The sequence below is a fragment of the Myripristis murdjan genome, chromosome 14, assembly GCF_902150065.1.
Source record: "Myripristis murdjan chromosome 14, fMyrMur1.1, whole genome shotgun sequence".
Classification (NCBI taxonomy): Eukaryota; Metazoa; Chordata; class Actinopteri; order Holocentriformes; family Holocentridae; genus Myripristis; species Myripristis murdjan.
The window spans coordinates 20,336,513-20,353,571 of NC_043993.1; the positions used below are offsets into that span (position 1 = coordinate 20,336,513).

The 17,059-nt window shown below is 45.7% G+C and overlaps 1 protein-coding gene across 5 annotated transcripts in view; it reads left to right on the plus strand.

Moving 5' to 3' along the window:
- The window catches only part of fam222ba (family with sequence similarity 222 member Ba), a 30,894-nt gene extending 13,840 nt beyond the window's left edge, over positions 1-17,054 (plus strand). For 2 of the 5 annotated variants that reach the window (XM_030068296.1, XM_030068300.1), the window contains exons 2-3: positions 6,666-6,793; positions 13,064-17,054. In XM_030068296.1, coding sequence (XP_029924156.1) covers positions 6,712-6,793; positions 13,064-14,820 — 1,839 coding nt within the window. In that variant the 5' untranslated portion in view covers positions 6,666-6,711 and the 3' untranslated portion in view covers positions 14,821-17,054. Of the gene's footprint in view, positions 1-2,343; positions 2,477-4,191; positions 4,410-6,665; positions 6,794-13,063 lie in introns of all 5 variants that reach the window. The other 3 variants (XM_030068297.1, XM_030068298.1, XM_030068299.1) reach the window with 3 other exon arrangements.
- Positions 17,055-17,059: the final 5 nt, after the last annotated feature.

Consider the following 17,059-nt stretch of genomic DNA (forward strand, 5'->3'; position numbering starts at 1 on the left):
AATACTGGCCTGGGTGGGACAAACACACAGAGACTTACTTTTTCCTCTGTTAAACACCACGCACATGTCAATAAGAAGGTTCTTGCAATACTATAGGAGGTCATTATTCCAGCAGGAGAAAATCATTGGTAGATATTGGTGTGTATTTATGTTTTCCTGTGTCGTTCACTGTGTGTGTGTGGCTAGCGTGGAGGGTGGAACAGCTGCATTGATTTGGTTTTGTTTGCTGAGTACTCAGAGCAGAAATGTAAGCCGTGGGAACACCTGGAGAGAGGGGAAAATGGGAGAGGAGGAGGAGGTGGTGGTGGTGTCAGCTCTGCTATTGGCTCTGTACCAAGTATACACACACACACACACCAGTGTAACACACACACACACCTCTGATTCCTATGTGTGGACAGCCTGGGATCCCAATCAGCAGCACTTAACAAAGCTTTCCTCTTTCTCCCTTTAATCGCAGGCTCAATTTGTCACTGGGGTGTCCAATTTCTGATAAGCGCTTTGACTGAGAGAGGCGAGGTGGGTGTGGGGAAGAACACAAAATGGATGCACCTGCTCACAAATGAAATCAAACCACTCCATCTTCATTTCCCTATTTTCCGCCAGCTGGAACAATGCTGCTGTGCTTTAGCTCTCAGCACATTGAGTTATTTCCCACTAACCAGGGAAAGGCCTGGCTGCCTTATACGTTTAAATAGTTAGAAGGGGCTACTCAGAAGGCTGCTTTTAAATCCATGATGGGCAACTTGCTACCAGCGCAAATCCAGATCCCACACCCACTAAATTAGTTTCATGTTACAGCAAAGGCATTTTATGTGATAAATGCATTCTCACCTCTAAGTTGTAATGCATTTTTATGACAAGTTATGACAAGTATCATATGAACTGTCAAATCTGTATTTGTCAGTCAAATAACGTGTCAAGTAGTTTTTGATATTTCATCACACTTGGAAACTCTTTGCAGTGGATCAGTTAATCACAGGCTAGTTTGTTTAGATTTCTTTGTGTCCTTAAGCCTGCCTGCACCCCAGCTATGTGAACGATAACCAAGCATGCGCACCACAAGCAACTTGAAAAACCAACCACTAGGAGTCCTTACGTTGCATTGCGACCACAAGTTACACACACAGACAGACACATACAGATTAGATTTAGTTCTGTATCTGTATATCTGTGTTTTTCTCTTGCCATGCTTTCCTGGTTGTTGCTTAGTTGTGTACCAAACACCACAGTCTGGCATCTGTGACACAGCAGCATGTGACCCAGCACATTGTTGACTGGTGCGATAAGGGGAATATGCAAAGATAACATTGATGTGGCCCCGACGAGGACATGAAAGGAGTAGCATTGCTCTCATACGCATGAGCGCTGTCTCTGAGCTCCCAGTGTGATCTGATGGCTAGCAGAGGGCTAAAGTTTCTGCACAAGATAAAGTATCTCTTCTGTGGTGTTTATGTACATTCCTATGCATCTCCGTGTTCCCCCACCGTTGTCATCTGTCATACCCAATACACCAGACTATGTTTTAAACATTTGCCGGGCACTTCCAAGTCCAACTGCCAAGTCGCTTTCTGTTTTAATTGCAGAGTGGGGAGAGGAATGGCCCAGCCACAGCCCCGTGTCATGAATGATTTTAGGACATTCCCTGATTAATTTGAATTGTTGCATGTGTTAGTCAGAATTAGGGTGAGATGTATTAAGAGCGTGTTGGTAAATCAAATGCAAGCTCTGGAGCTGGGCCAAGAGATCTTTGCTTTCCTGTTCTTTTACTACATGTCAGATTTTTTTCCCCCCAAGTGGTTTAGGACTGTCATGTCTGAGAGTAGGCTGGCTTTTTCCTCAGTGAGGCATGCCCAGCTTCTGACTGCACTCTGGATGGATTTGCGGCAGATAAATAAATAACTAGGCTGGCACCCCTCACTTTGGATCCCTTCTGTTTTGGCAGGCCATCCTCACTGCATTTTCTATTAGGTGTAAACATGTCTGTCAAATGGCATGGGTGGGGGCCTGCCATTTTGGCATTCCTGAAGGTGTGCATGCAGCTCCACCAAGCACTTTTCCTCTGGCCCGCCTCTTCGGACCCTGGCCAGACTTGACACAGCTGAGCACACGCACACCCAGTCCTACCTTTCATGTTTGTAGGGTGCACTGGGCAGCCAAGTGGGCTTAAGTGGCTGTTAGCGCAAGTGACCCAGAGCTCAAGAATAGCCTGAGATCGTGGTTTGGCTGTGGGTAATGACAATGCTGCAGCCCCGGCAGAGATGGCAGAGACACCGAGGCCAGGCCAGGACAGTGCAGTGCCCTGTATCTTCTCATCCATGCTGTCATTTTCATCTTCCCCAGTGTGAGGAGCGGTGGACATCAGACAGCATCCAGGCGGGCGGGGCCACCGGGTCTGGGGCTCAGCCACTGATGTAGAGACAAGAGAGGAGGAATGAGGCCACCGTCTGATAAGAAGAGGCCATATACATTTGAAGTGCGTTTCCTTTTTCTTTAGCCGGTTTCATGGTACACAGCCCCTCTAAGAGCCTGTGCTCTCATTGTTAAAGCAGGCTTTCCGCATCTGACACGTAAGCAAAGATTTTGCCTATTCAACTGTGGACTGCATTATTCTGGGGGCATGCTGTCTTTCTCCCCTCCATATCCACCATTTCACCTCAGGGAACTGTCACTTTTTCATCAGTTGCTTTCTGAGCGTTGATACAGTCTCACAGTTGTTTCACCGACCCCTCCCTCCCTCTCTCTCTGAAGGAGAGGGGTTTCAAGTAGCTCTCTTCCTCTCACCCACACTACTGCAGCGATTTCCTTGTTTGACAGTTTTATCCCTGACACCCTCTGACTTGCAAGTTTGGAACCAGTATTTTACTGACTCTTGGTTTGTGTGAGAGTTTGGCTCGGGGTTGGTTGACTTCTTTCCCTTTTCACCCTCCACTCACTATCTTAGCCATCTCCTACTCACACATGCTTTTCTCTTTTTGTATGAGGTGGCATTCCAGGTTGACGAGGGCGGGTCTCTGCTCGCTGAAAAAGCAAACCGCCTGTCCTGAACACCTCAGGATGTGCTGGAGTCATCAGGATCTGTTGTGTGAGAACGTGAACCAGCACTGGTAGCCTAACATGCCTGTGGGCCCTCTGCTAGCAACAGCCTTGCTTCAGCAAATCCTGTTCCGCCTCCTCTGTTTGTAAAGCCTGATGGGCTAATGAAGGCCATACTGATGTGAACAGTCATTTCTTCTTCCCAACGTGCACAAGAGCCAAGGTTTTTTTTTCCCTTCCCCTTTCTTTTGACAGACTGCTCTGGCTTGGTATTCAAGGGTAAAAAGCTATTCTCTTCTTGCTGCTTCTTTTCTTTCTTTACCTCCCATTCAGAGGCTCAGCTTGCAAAGAAAAGTAATTTCACTCTCTGTCCCTGAGAGAATCAACACACTGGACTTACATTGAATTTCTACAGCAACATTTTTTTTCTTGGCTCTATTTCAGACCCATAACCTGGGGGTAAACATGCAATTAAATAACAGCAGCCTGCTTTCTCCTCCACTCTCCTCTCCTTCAGCCATTAGCACAAGCAATGTACAACATGGTGACTTGGTTCTCCTAATTGCTTTTGCTTTTAATTGGGATAGAGTAGTGGCTAATATTCAACCAGCAACCAAACAGACTTTTTTTTTTTTTTTTTTTTTTATACCTTGTTTTGTTGTTGTTGTTGTTGTTGTTCTCCAGTAATGTTATTGTACGTTTCTCCTTTTAATGAGCTTATTTTTGGTGCATGATCCTAATTTTTTCTCTCACATTACTGCTGGTGGATGTTTTCGTAGATGATTTCCTATGCAATTAGCCTGATACATTCCCCGCTTTTCCCAAATTTCTAGCAAATGCAGATCACAGTTGATGGAGAAGATATTGATCAAAGCAATCAGCACATGAATATAGTTGGCTGGTATAATTTTCTAAATGGCTCCCTTCTACCCTTTTCTCTTTCTTTGTACTGTTCTTTTTTTTACTCCTCAGATGGCTCTCTCTTTCTCTCCTTCCCCACTGAGGAATGAGAGGAAAATATAGGTCAGCTTTTATGGGAGCAATTTGACACATGACACAAGCCATGCGCATCACTTGCTCAAGTCCTGCATTGTCTGCTCGCCTTTATCTGTCTATAATGAAAGCCACACAGTTATTCACACACTTTTATTACAGTTCCATAAGTAGCTGGTGGAGTCTTGCCGAGTCACGGGGGCCCTTAATACCCTGAGAACCCCATGGTGCCTGTCTGCATGGGGTTGATAGTGTGAAACGCCTGGCTAAACTCCACCAGGCCAATCCCTGCTCTACAGGCCTGGCCGAGTGGCTCTGCCGGGCCTCCACAGGCACTGTTTCCACCCAGGAGGGGTTGCGTCTCTACATCACAAAGGCTGGTAAGCTGTAAGGCTAGACGCCTACCTGGCTGGAGATTCAAGCTCTAGTTAGACCAGACTAAACCCCCCGCTTGGTGCTCAGAGGGCAATTAGGACTCAGCAGAAGTCAGCTTCCTGGCCGGCTGGGCATCCACAGCAATCTAAAAAGAAGTGTCTCTGACTTTAGGAAGCTCAGTCCCTGTCAGGGCTCGACACCCCGCCAGGAGTCATCTTCCTCTCCATATATACAAATAGTTTCTGCGTTGAAAAAGTCTCTGTGGGTGCGCTTGCCTTTGTAGAAAGTGCCAGTGTTTGGTGTGTGATGTATATTTGAAGTTGCTGTGGCAGAGACGTGGTGGTGATGGCAGGCGAGTCGGTAGACGTCAGGCTTCTGTCTGTCTGGTTTCATCTCCTCCTGCTCTCTGCTGTAAAGCAGAGTGTCAGCTGGGGCATTACCATAGGCTGACCTTTGCCGCTGCGCTCCCCACTGCACAGTTTTCTGACATTCAGGGATGCTGTGGGGGAGGATGGAAGGGGGTGGGATGATGGTCTGTTGGCTGTTTTTGCCTGTAGTGTGTTGATGTGTGTGTTCTCATAACAAATTAACTGATAGGTTTATATTGGTGTTTTTTTCCCCTCCATATCATTTCACTCTTCTGCCACTGTTTTGCTTTTGAAGCCCCTAGCAAAGACACTGTTGTATTTGATATTTAGTTTTCCTCCACCCCAAACCTGTCTGTTGTCAAAGAGATTGCTGTTATCTTTGTGAGAAATCTTGGCACCCTGATAAATGAGAGGGAGCTGGAAATCTTGCCTGCTGACATCAAGGCGCTATGTACCTAAAATCCTTCCAAGGCCGGGGGAAAAGAATAACATATCAGGCCAATTAAAGTTAATGCATGGTGACACATTGAATCGAGGGCAGGGATTGCTGCCATATGGCGGTCCAGGCTGTAAATCAGGAAGCAGGGAATAGGGAGGAGGACGAGAGAAGTGGGAGGCTGGGCAAGGGAGAGGGTGACGCAGCATCACCAGCATACAACACCCACAAATCCTCAGATCTGTCTCAAGACAGCATCTTTGCCACCCACCAATATCCCCCCTCTCTACCCTTTTCTTAGTTTCTCCCCCCTGCTGCCCTGCCCCTGCAGCGCCCCAATGTGCACAGCTCTCAGGTATCTGTGTGGAACTGGCAGCTTCATTAAGGCTTGTTTTTTCTCCCCTCGCTGGGAGGATTTAAATGAGCTGTCATCCTGACCTTTTTGAGCTCCTGCTTTTTAAAGCAAGTTCATACCCCCCTCCCAACCTGCCACCCTTCTTTCTCTCTTTCCACCTTTCTCGCTCGCTTTGTCACTCTTCCCTCCACTTGTCTCTTTTCCCTGTAGGGGGCAGACACTTTTAAGCCATCACCCTGCGGCAGACAGGCATGCCAAGGTTGTTTGGTGGGTAATTGCCTCTCTCATAGATGCTGTTTGTCTGCGCACACTCACCACCCTGTTCGGATGCCACGCAGCAAAAAGAGAGGGCATGGACTCTGTAGACTTAATTTGCTCCCTGACTGTTCTTCATTGCTGATTAAGCAAGCATCTGTGGTGTTTTGAATACAGCAGTAAGCCAAGTGGAGCATTGCTAACGTTGTTTTCTCTCTCTCCATTACATCAGGTTATTGCACAAAGTGGCAGCCATTTATTGGAACTGTAGCCCCATGAATTTATTTATTTTTTGTGGCATCGCTAGCTTGCACAATTGTTTTAATGCCCCCAAAATAAAGGCCTCTTTGAGGTCTGCGGGGCTGCAGTATCGATCTGAGACTTACTAACTTGTCAGCACTAGGCCTCTTGAGTGTGTTCTTTTAGAGTGTACAGGAGTCATTTATTTCCTCTGGCATGGTCTGGAGGAGGCAGAGCAGTGGAGCGCAGGTAGCAGGGTCCAGCTAGCTGACTAACATGCAAGGCGAGGAGGAGGGACCAATTCGATTTAAAGCTGCCTGCCCCTTGGGCCCAGTCTGCCCGTTTTACTTCAGCTGTTTGATGTTTAATTGAAGTTGTTATTGGCATCAAATGTCACCTTACCTGATGCTCCAGGTGTGAATCAGTTTCTAATTGAAAGGTAACTATGTCTCCCTCAGTCCAGTGCCTCTGGGGTTCGCCACAGAGTTCTATTAGTCTGCACCCTGCTTCTGTATCGCTATGCACCATGTGCTGCCCTGCAGTTATGTCTGACTCCTGACCTCTCCAAGTCTCTCTCCCTAACTCTCTCTCTCTCTCCTCTTTGCAGTGTGAGGAGAAGCGTGTGTCCCATGTTGCATTAGTGTCTGTGTGAAATGCTGGCCTGTCTGCCAGGGCCAGGTGACCTCTCCCTCCAGCTTCTCCCCCACACGCAGATGAACACTGGACTTCAGAAATGTAAGTACTGAGCTTTGACGCCAGCACAAGAGGATACACACACACACACACACACACACACACACACACACACACACACACACACACACACACACACACACACACACACACAGACTATAACTACCACCACCATCCCACACAAACCAAGCTGTTAAAATCCTGCTGCCCACCCCACATCAGATGCACATGCCAACCTTGGCCTGGTTCTCTTCAGCAGCTCTGTGTTAAAACCAAAAAAGGCAGAGAAAGAAATTTTTTGTTTGCCAATATGATAGATCTCTCTCTTCAGGGGAAATAAAGATGAACTGTGCTATTAATTTGCTGAAGAACAGTGAACTGGCTCCCACCTGTTCCATCTATCCTTCGCCATCACCCTCCCATCCTCCTCTTCCCTCTCCCTGAGGACCTGTGTACCACAGGGCTGCGGGCTTGTGATCGCAAAAGCTGTGAACACACACTGCAAGGCTATTACCCCATTTATTTGTTTGATGTGACCATCTTGATTTGTCTTCACCATCAGGGAGGGTCAGATATTGTCACACGCTCAGACAGATTTTGGATGAGTGGTTAGCCCTGTTGGTCTCATAATGTGAATGAATTTAAGGCTCAATCTGTTGCCCCGGTTCAACTGCAGACTAGTCGGAGCCAGCCCAATTATTTAATATGTCTGATTTTTACAATTCAAAGGTTGCCAAAGCCAGGCTGTGACTCCCTTAGGGTGCTATGGGCAGCAACACAATTAGAGAATTGAGGTCAGCAATCGCCAGTGAGATCAATTACTAGTGACCAATGAGACTATAGCAAAATAATGTGTAACAAATTTATGATTGGAAATAATAACAGTGTTCTCCAGGCTACTGTGGAATTCCAATTATTTCCATGTGCATACACTAACTGTGTTATAATACATCTTTCTTTTTTGCCTTGTCTTTTTACTCTGAGCAAATGACTTTGAATCATCCGTGTTTTAATAGTGCAAGAAATCATGTCTTTTTTATATCATGTAGTTGTGCAATATGTTGTTTTCATGATACATATTTCCCCAGTGATACTTGCACACAGTGATACCTGTATGTATTGTGTATTAATCTCTCTAGTCTCTCTAAAAGTATATATCTCCATAGTGCACCTTACAGATATACACACATAATTATTTGCATGTACAGTATTGATCAGACTCCTTCACTCAGTTCTCCAGCCTTATTTATTTGGCAATAGGAAATATAAGTCTCCCTTTTCTCTTGCCTGTTTCCCCTTCACAGTGGAAACTCACTCACATCCTGACCCACTTCTGCTGCATTTTTTGTTATAAAATGCTCTCTCTAGCTCATCAAGACTGTAATTTCAGAATCACAGTAATCAGCCTACCCCCAGGAGATCTGTGAGCGTGAGGGAGTCTGCTAAGTGCCAGCGTCTGTTGCCTCACCCAAGCAGGCTAGTGACATGGTACAGCCATCAGCTAGTTTCTCTTCTGCTCTTCTATTATGTTACATACTGACACACATCAGAGCACTAGGTGCAACTGGAGTTCAATTTGTTTTTCTGTCCAACATTATAATCCATTTTGTTGATTGAGCATGTCCTTGCTAGAAGTGTAGTTTGAAACGAATTCTTTTTTCCTCTTGATTCTCCAATAGTGCCGTTCCTTTTCATCTGCTCTACAAAGTATCAGAGACTGACACTGTATTACTTCAAAAGCCACAGGGACTTATTCATTTACAGTGTCATTTTATCAAATTGCCAAAGAAAAACTAAACCAAAAAGAAAATCCACATAATTTCAGGTCGCCTCCCTTGCTGCCTACTGTCCAGTTCCTGTAAATCATCTTCCAGATATCTGGAGTCTTTAGGCGTCTATTCCCTATGCTCTGCCACACACAGCCCCAACCAGGCCTAAACCCTTAAGTAATGCACCGTTATCCATCTCGCTGTCCACACACGCCACAGGACTCGCCGTCTCTCCAGAGCACCATCTTTCACCTAGCGTGAAAGATAATTTGACAGTTAAACTCCATAAGAGATGTGCTTGACTGCTATTAGGTGAGATTCAGGGACTAGTGCTCACATGAAATCCTTATTCAATAGACTGACACATTCCCACATTTAAAAAAAAAAAAAAGCTCAGAGGGAGAGTTCACATAATTAGCTTCAATTTGTGTTCCCATGTGCCTATCCTTGAGCACCGTCCTTTCAGCTGCTCAGCGCATTCCCATGCTGAGTGTTGCATTGTAGAATCTTGTCTTTTCTGCGTCTTCCCCTCCCTCCATTCTCACCCAGAGCTCCAGATCGCCTTGCTCGGCACCGCCTCCTCTCCTCTGGGTGAATCTGTGCATAGGAGAGTCATTTAAAGTTACGAGCTTGCAGGCTGCTGTCACAGGCAAGGCCAGGGCAGCTGCTTTATTTATCATCAGGGAGAGACGGTTAACAGATGATGGCTGTGAAATGTAAGAGCTGCCGGAGGAGCAGATCAGGTACACAAGGAGACAGCGGGGCACAGAGAAAAAGACTTGTCCTCCGGGCAGGATGACTCAAGTACCAGGAAATGGCTCTTAGTCCTCAGTTCTTACAGGCAGAACAAACAGTGAGGACAGCTGGGCCGCAGCGCTGATTTTTACATCTCAGGACCCGGCTGAGATCAAAAACGGCTTGCTTACTTTTTGCCTTTTAATATGATTTCCATCAATATGGGATGCCCTGCTTAGCCAACGTGACAGTCTGTAAAAATCGGAGGAGGTGATTTTATGAAGGAAACTAAATTCACACATCTAATTTGACACTGAAGCCTCAGACCCAATTTCCTGCACTTCTGTGAAAATTGCCATTTAAAGCAGCGTGAGCCCCTGCCCCCCTGCTGCTTAAACCTTGTTCAATAAAAACAGTAGTTTGAATAAGAGAAATCCTAATTAGCGCCTGCTGACTGTGCACTACTGTTCCAGCTAGCTAGCTAGCAGTGGAGTAATTAACGCATGGCCAGACTGGCCTCTTTCCCCCTGTTCCCTCTCTTGGAACGTGCTTAGCTGGAGATCTGAGAGATGATATGCTTGTAGCTACCAGCAGCCGCCTACAAACCTCACTCATATCCTCATTAACCCTCCCTTGATGCTAGAAGGTCTCTAACTAATCCAGGTTGCAGGTTCAGGTTGAAATACTAATAAGCTGGATCTGCTTGTATAATATACTGGGACATTTATTCAAAAGCTTCCCTGGGTGTAATACTTATGTAAACACCAATGAGTAAATTTTACTTACTCTTGGTGGGGAAACTGCACCTTAAACAGTAGTTTTCCTATTACTCTACTTCAATATGGAGTGAGATACTAATGTTATATATCATTTATTTTACAACAGCTCCATCTAATTCTTGATTCTGTTTTTTTTGCACTGAAATGTCTAGTTTTAGGTTTGCCGACAAAGCGCAGTCCCAGTTCCAATTTAATGCCTTGGTCAGTTTTCAGGCGTTGACATTGCTCTCTACACTACTTGCCTTGTTCTCACAACTGTACAATAAAGTTCATTACCCAAGAGCCAATAGCCAAGTAATAAGTAAGACTCTCTCTGCACGGTTAGTGTGAAATGTCTATAATACTTGCGACAGTGTTACTTTCAATATTTCTCACACCAAAAGCGTGTGCAAAGCTGAATTTGCCTCTACATTATACATTTAGAATACAAAGTGTCTCCTATTGCTCATTCAATATCACAGATGCATAAATTTCATTATTCAGCATTTTCATAAGTCAAGCTTGGTCCATATCATCCGAAGACTAATGGTGCATTTTTCCCCTCATAAATTCATTAATTAATTCATTAAGTTATCTTGTGACTGACTTGCATGTGGAGTTGGCATTCAAGAGCTTGTTAAGTTTTTAATTTTGAACCCAATCAGAGACCTGACGGATAGAGAAACCAGCAGAGGTTGCTCATTGCTCTTTGAAGCTCTGAAGCTTTACTGTGACTGTTTTGCTCACTCAGGCTTTGCATGCTTGTATTAATTTATCACCTTGTGCTCCACATAGCCAAAGTAATTATGCACTTGTATAGCTAAACTTGAATCCTTCATACCCACAAAGCCCACCTCTCTAGTTACCACCTAATCCTCTCGTGAAGCCAAGGCCAGCTAGTTGATGTTCCCCACCAATGTAAATATTGTCAGATTTAATATTTCTACTTTGAACTCATCAACACTATGAATGCTACCTACAATTCTGGTTTTATGTTAGAGGATTCCCTGCTCATGAAATGCTGAGAGCTGTTGCAGAATACATTGCAACAGCTGACAGTCTCTCCCATATAACTGCCTTCTTACAAACCTACCTACAGCTATAATGACATGAGTTTTTGAGAGCACAACCGCAGAGCAAGGAGGCTGTGCTGGAATCTCAAACACTAAAAATAATTTGCATACTGATAGCAAACAGTTTTCACCAATTATTCATGTGTTGTATTTACTGCTTTGAAACAAGTACTCCGCATTATACAGTAACATAGCTCGGTAAAATACCTCAAACCATTTAAAAAAAAAAAAAAAAAAAAATTATCGCTTGCTTCTCTTTCACTAGACGAGACGCGACCGTTTTCACAGAGGTCATTAATCATTACCTGTGTTTGACAGGTGAAGTCCATCTTCAGCATGTCTGTGTGCCCATGTGCAAGTGTTCATTTGTCTGTGTTTGCTTACCCCGGCATTTATTCCGCCGGAGACATTAGGCCTCGGTGATGGAGGGTGTCGAGCTCTAGTGCCTTGGCCCAGACCCCTGCATTAATGAGGCTGCCATCAGCAGGCTGAGCAGTTAGTCACAGCAGCCCCCTGTGTGCCACCCCATACCGGCCCCGCACATCGCTACCCATTGTTTCCTGTTCACAAATAAAGCGGGAATTAATTAGCCGGTTGGCACAACTCATGGTGCCATCGTGTCAGCTCTCACAGTTCAGCTCTGCGCCTCATCCCTCAAGCCTGGCCTGCCTGCTGCGAGACTGAGCATAACAGCCACGGCCACATGAAACCGCAGACTTCTGCCAGCATCGCTTCACATTTCAGATTATTGCTCACTGAAGAACAGAGCGAGCTAGGCTGTGTGTCGTAATGACAACATCCATTTTGACCGGACTGAAAAGTCCCCTCTTCAAATACAATGAGGGGGAACTAAATGCAGCTCAAGAATCAGAGTAGTCTTTCTTCCCACAAATCAGCCGCACTCATGTCTGTCAGTCCTAAAGCTGTGTAGTGTAAGTAGGTCAGACTGGCTGGCCCAGAGTGACAGGGACAGCGAGACCGAGCACTAAGAGGGGAAAGCAGAGAAGGAGAGCCTGTCCTCTGCCCGTATCACAATAGCTAACGGCAGCAGTCTCTAAACCGATTATCGCTGACTTTTATTGTGTTAGTGGAGAAAACGGGACTGAGTAAACTGCGTTCGACTGAAACATGCAATCATATCCACCCAGACTGAAAAATAAGCGCATTATGCACAAGACACTGACACATTAGCCAACACCTGCATGATCTTGTCACACACATCTTAAGCAGGCTCATAAATGAAACACGCCCCCCCCTTACTCTTGCACATGCACAAATACACAATCACTGTGGCATTGTCACACAGGCATTGTTAAATATAGCTGTGGTGCTTAGCAGGTGTAACAAATGTCTCCGAGCTGGGGCCTGGGAGGTGTTCCCGCAGATCAGAGACACTGCTGCTGTGTCTGATTACTTGTCTGCTGTCATGGAGCTCTGCTCTCTGCGTCTGTCTCTCTTTCTTTCCCTCTCCCCACAGCAGCCACAGGGGACCATCACTGCCTCGCTCACTCTTTGTTTAGTTTGTCATTCAGTGGCAAGCAGCGCAACTCCCTATCCGATGCAAAGTCATTTTTTTGCTTGGATGCTGTGTAAATTATGGCCACTAAAAGCTTCTGACCTTAAAGTCACCGACACCACAACAAAATTGGATTACAGATTGGAAAGTGTTGCCTCTGACAATTCCTTTGAGAATTAGATCAGAAATCTCCTTTGTCCTCACGAGGAGAGAGCTGTGATGGTTTTTACGGAGAGTCACACTGTGATATGGAATATGAGAATGCTGTCCAAGTCAGGTTCCTCTCTGATGCTCAGATTACCACCGATGTGCTGTTTTGTGCCATGTTGTCTTCTACCTGGATTAAGTTGTCTCTTACATTGTGCTTCTTCCCCCTCTCCATTTGCCCTCCCTAATTTTGTCTCTTCCTGCCTTGTCTCTCTCTCCCTCTCTCTCCTGTCGCGTCCTGTCCTCCACCCCAGGGGACACCACACAAAGGATGAGATCCGCTCAGTTTCCAACCCCTGCAGAATTGGATGCCTATGCTAAGAAGGTTGCCAACAACCCCCTCACTATCAAGATCTTCCCCAACAGCGTCAAGGTCCCCCAGCGAAACCACGTGCGGCGTACAGTTAACGGGCTGGATACGTCAGGCCAGCGCTACAGCCCTTACCCTCCCTCTCAGGCCAGCGCCAAGACAGGCCTCCTCGCCATCGTCAAAGTACCCATGATCAAAGGCATCCTCAAGGATTTTGACGGCAGCCGGGCTCGCTTGCACCCTGAAATCATCATGAACCCCCCAACCGGACCCTACCAAGTGGCTTCAACCAGCACTTTAACCCATCATCACCCGCCTGCGCAGGGCCTACCCCGGCCCCAGCAGAGCGTACCCCTCCAACCGCAGAGCCTCCCTCAGACTCTACAGATGCTCCCTCAGCAGCAGGACCAGACCCAGAGCCTCAGACACCCTCCCCCTGTGGCCCAGCACCCTCAGGGCCTGCCCAGACCCCAGACTCTGTCTCAGCACCCTGCGCTGGGCCACCCCCAGGGGCCCCCTGCTGTCATGCTCCAGCAGCAGCACCTTCAGCAGCCACCTCCTGGCCTGCAGGGGGGCAGGAAGCTGCCAGATGGCGACGCACCGCCTAACGTTACCGTCTCTACCTCAACCATTCCACTCTCAATGGCCGCCGGGCTGCACCAGAGCCGACAGGCTGACCTGAGCACCATTGTGCATCAGATCAACCAGTTCTGCCAAGCCCGGGCCCAGGGCGCTGGGGCCACCTCCATGTGTGAGGGCCAGATCGCCAACCCCAGCCCCATCAGTCGCAACTTGCTCATCAGCGCCTGCTCCAGGGTGTCCATGCACAGCAACCCTGCCACCCCTGGGTTCCCCCCACCCAACTGTATTATCGGCCCCCCAGAAAAAGCTACTGCCCCAGTGGGGGCGCACCCTCCACCCAGCGTGGCTGCTATGAACCACTTGCCCACCTACCATGCTGATATCAAGCAGCAACACCACCTCCAACAGCATCTGCATCCGCAGCAGAATCAACAGCAACTACAACAGCATCAACAACAACAGAATCATCATCATCAACAACAACAACAACATAATCACACACAGCAGCAGAAAATGCGCTCTTGGAATCAGCAGCAGTTGGCTCACTTGTCCCATGTTCAGAACGGTGGGAGCCAGCCCTGCAAACAGCCTTCCCGGGACCCTTGCTTTCCTTATAAGGGCATGGGCTATCCCCCAGAGGTGTGTGTGGGTCAGCCTTACACCCTGAAACCCCCTGTCGAGAAGCCCACTCCCTCTCCCCCCGTCAACAACAACAGCATGCCCGGTCCTATGGCCCACTACACCAACGGCCACTACTTCCAGTCCCACATTTGGAACAGCAGCATTCTGCCCACACCCAACAGCGACAGCTCCGGGTCTCAGGACCTCGCCGTGCCATTCCATGGTGCGGGCCCAGGGGGGACCACCACCCTAGACTGTGGACCCCCTGGGGCCCCTCATTACAGGCTAGGGACGGGCTCCTCCTCCTCCACCTCCTCTTCCTCCCAGACTAATCTGATGCAAACGACAGATTACTTGGGTGGGGATTTCCAGACGCCCTACTTCCGAGATCAGAATCTAGGGTTGATGGGCAAGATGCACAGGCCTCCCGTGAACAGGGTAGGTCCAGAGGTTGGGGATGGCAGAACCGCTCTCATCCAGCACCCAGGGTACAGATAAGCTATGGCCTTGTCTACACAACAGTTATCAGAAACCCTTTGTTTAGTCTTAAGAAAGGAAACACATGAAATAAAGTTAAATTGACAACTTAAACAAATGACCGCTAATGTAAAAGAGGATAAATGAATATATTTAATGAAAAGCAGTAGTTTTTTTGTCCCTTCTCTTTTTGTAATCAATCTTGCAAGTGATCAATTGATTTTTTTTTTTGTGTGTGTGTGTATCAATGAGTGCTTTTACCTGGCACTTTAGGGAACTTTTTCTTGTGTGAGCATGTGTGTTTGTGTGTGTGTGTGTGTGTGTTTGTGTGTGCGTGTGTGTGTGTGTGTGTGTGTGTATGTGTGTGTGTTCATTCCTGCCCTCTCTCTTCTGTCATGCCTGTCTATCAGTGTGCCTGGATCTGAAAGGATCCTGTGTTATTTCTACTTCAGACCTGTCCGCAGTTTTCATATGCATGAAAGAAAGAAGAAAAACAGATCTCTCACTGAAAAATGGAAACATCTACTGAAGGATGTTTATTTTTTTTACAGGGTCATGTCAGGAATTCTCGGCTCTGACTAGTTTTATCAGACAAGTGGCTAATTTTCTTTTTTGGTGTTTACACTCGAATCTCATAGTGACTTCAAGATTAAACACAATCATAAAAATTTCCTCTTGAAGACACCACAGAAGAGAGAGTAACGATCTTGTTCCAGTGCAGATCCATCACACACTGGAGACTACAGCTGGAAAAGCTTGTGGTATGCACATGTACAAAGAGATTTTGCTCTTTTGAATTGTAATTATTTATTTGTATTATAGGACTGTTTCTGAATCAGGTCACCGTTCAAGGTTGATTCCTCTCTGTCAGTTAAGGAAGCATGTAATCAGGTTGTTTGTACATAGTATCGATCCAGCAGGGAGCAAAATTGTTGATAAGGCGATGCTCTGTCCTGCTCATAATGCTGCAATGAATTCAGGTGTCTGTAAAAAGAAAAAAAAATAACAAGCTTTTTCTTTTTTTGCCATTCCCTGTGAGGTTTGGCAACATGATTGTGAAATGTTTTATTTTAATTCAGAAGAAAGTCATGAATTTTAACACTGACACCTTAAATGGCCAAAGTCAGGTTAACAAGGACATAGCTGTTTTAAGATGTGCCATTTTATGTTGGTTTCCTTTGCAGATAATTTTTCAAACCTGAAAAATTTATTACTTGAATTGTTGAAATGTTTGTGTTGCAGATGTTGAAGGGGATGGGCTAGTTAGCAGGACAAAACTCAGTTCTGGAGTAGAAGAAATAGAAGTGTTACTAATGTCATTTAGAAAACTAACTATGAACCAAACCAGAGTTTTGATCCTGACTTTGTTGAAATCACAGCAGTAACTTAAGTGAATTAAGTTATGTGTAGTTGCTACTGATTCTGATGTGAAGTTTGCTTGAAAAGACCAAATTGATCACTTGCAAGATCACATGGAGGTAAACAAAACAGACTTTTAAGTTTAAAGTGAAACAGCAAATGCATTGTTTATTTTATTGTACACTGGCTTACCTACTAGACTACTGTAACTTTAAAGTGTAATGATTGTGTGTGAATGTTGCCTGCTGAATGTGGGTAGAGTTAACGTGTGTGTGTGCCGTGTGTGTGTGCGTGCGTGTATGCACGTGCGTATGTGTGTGTGCGCGTGTGTGTGTGTGTATACACACTGATGCCCATGTTCTGTTCACCTAACTCCCTAACAGCCCTTAAGAAGCCTTAAGTATTTGGTCCTTGGACTTTCCTTTGAAAACGAGCATGGTTTTAATGAAAACCCCAAATAATAACAAGAGAGAAGATGACAAGGATATACAGAAACAGCAATTTCTGGTTTCTTTTTTATCTTTTATTTTGATGAAGTTTTTGTTGAATAGAGAGAGCAATTCCTTAGACATTCTTTATTACGGAAAGCAAGAAATGGAGTAATATTTTGTAATTATATATTTTAGCAATGTATAGTTACTGGGCTGTAACAAACATTTTTTTCCAAGTTTCAAAGCTTCAGTTTGCAATTGTGACTATTTATAATACTTGATTTGCTTGTTATTTAAATTTTATTTTCTTTCTTTTTCTTGTACTATTGCTGTGAAATGGAAGAAGGTCCATAAGCCTTTCTTTTGGGTCATTCTGTACGACAGATAAGAGGCAAGAGCGTGAGAGTTGTGCTACTCTTTTTGTAATATTGTAATAATAAAATAAAGTTCTAATTTATGCTTTGACATGA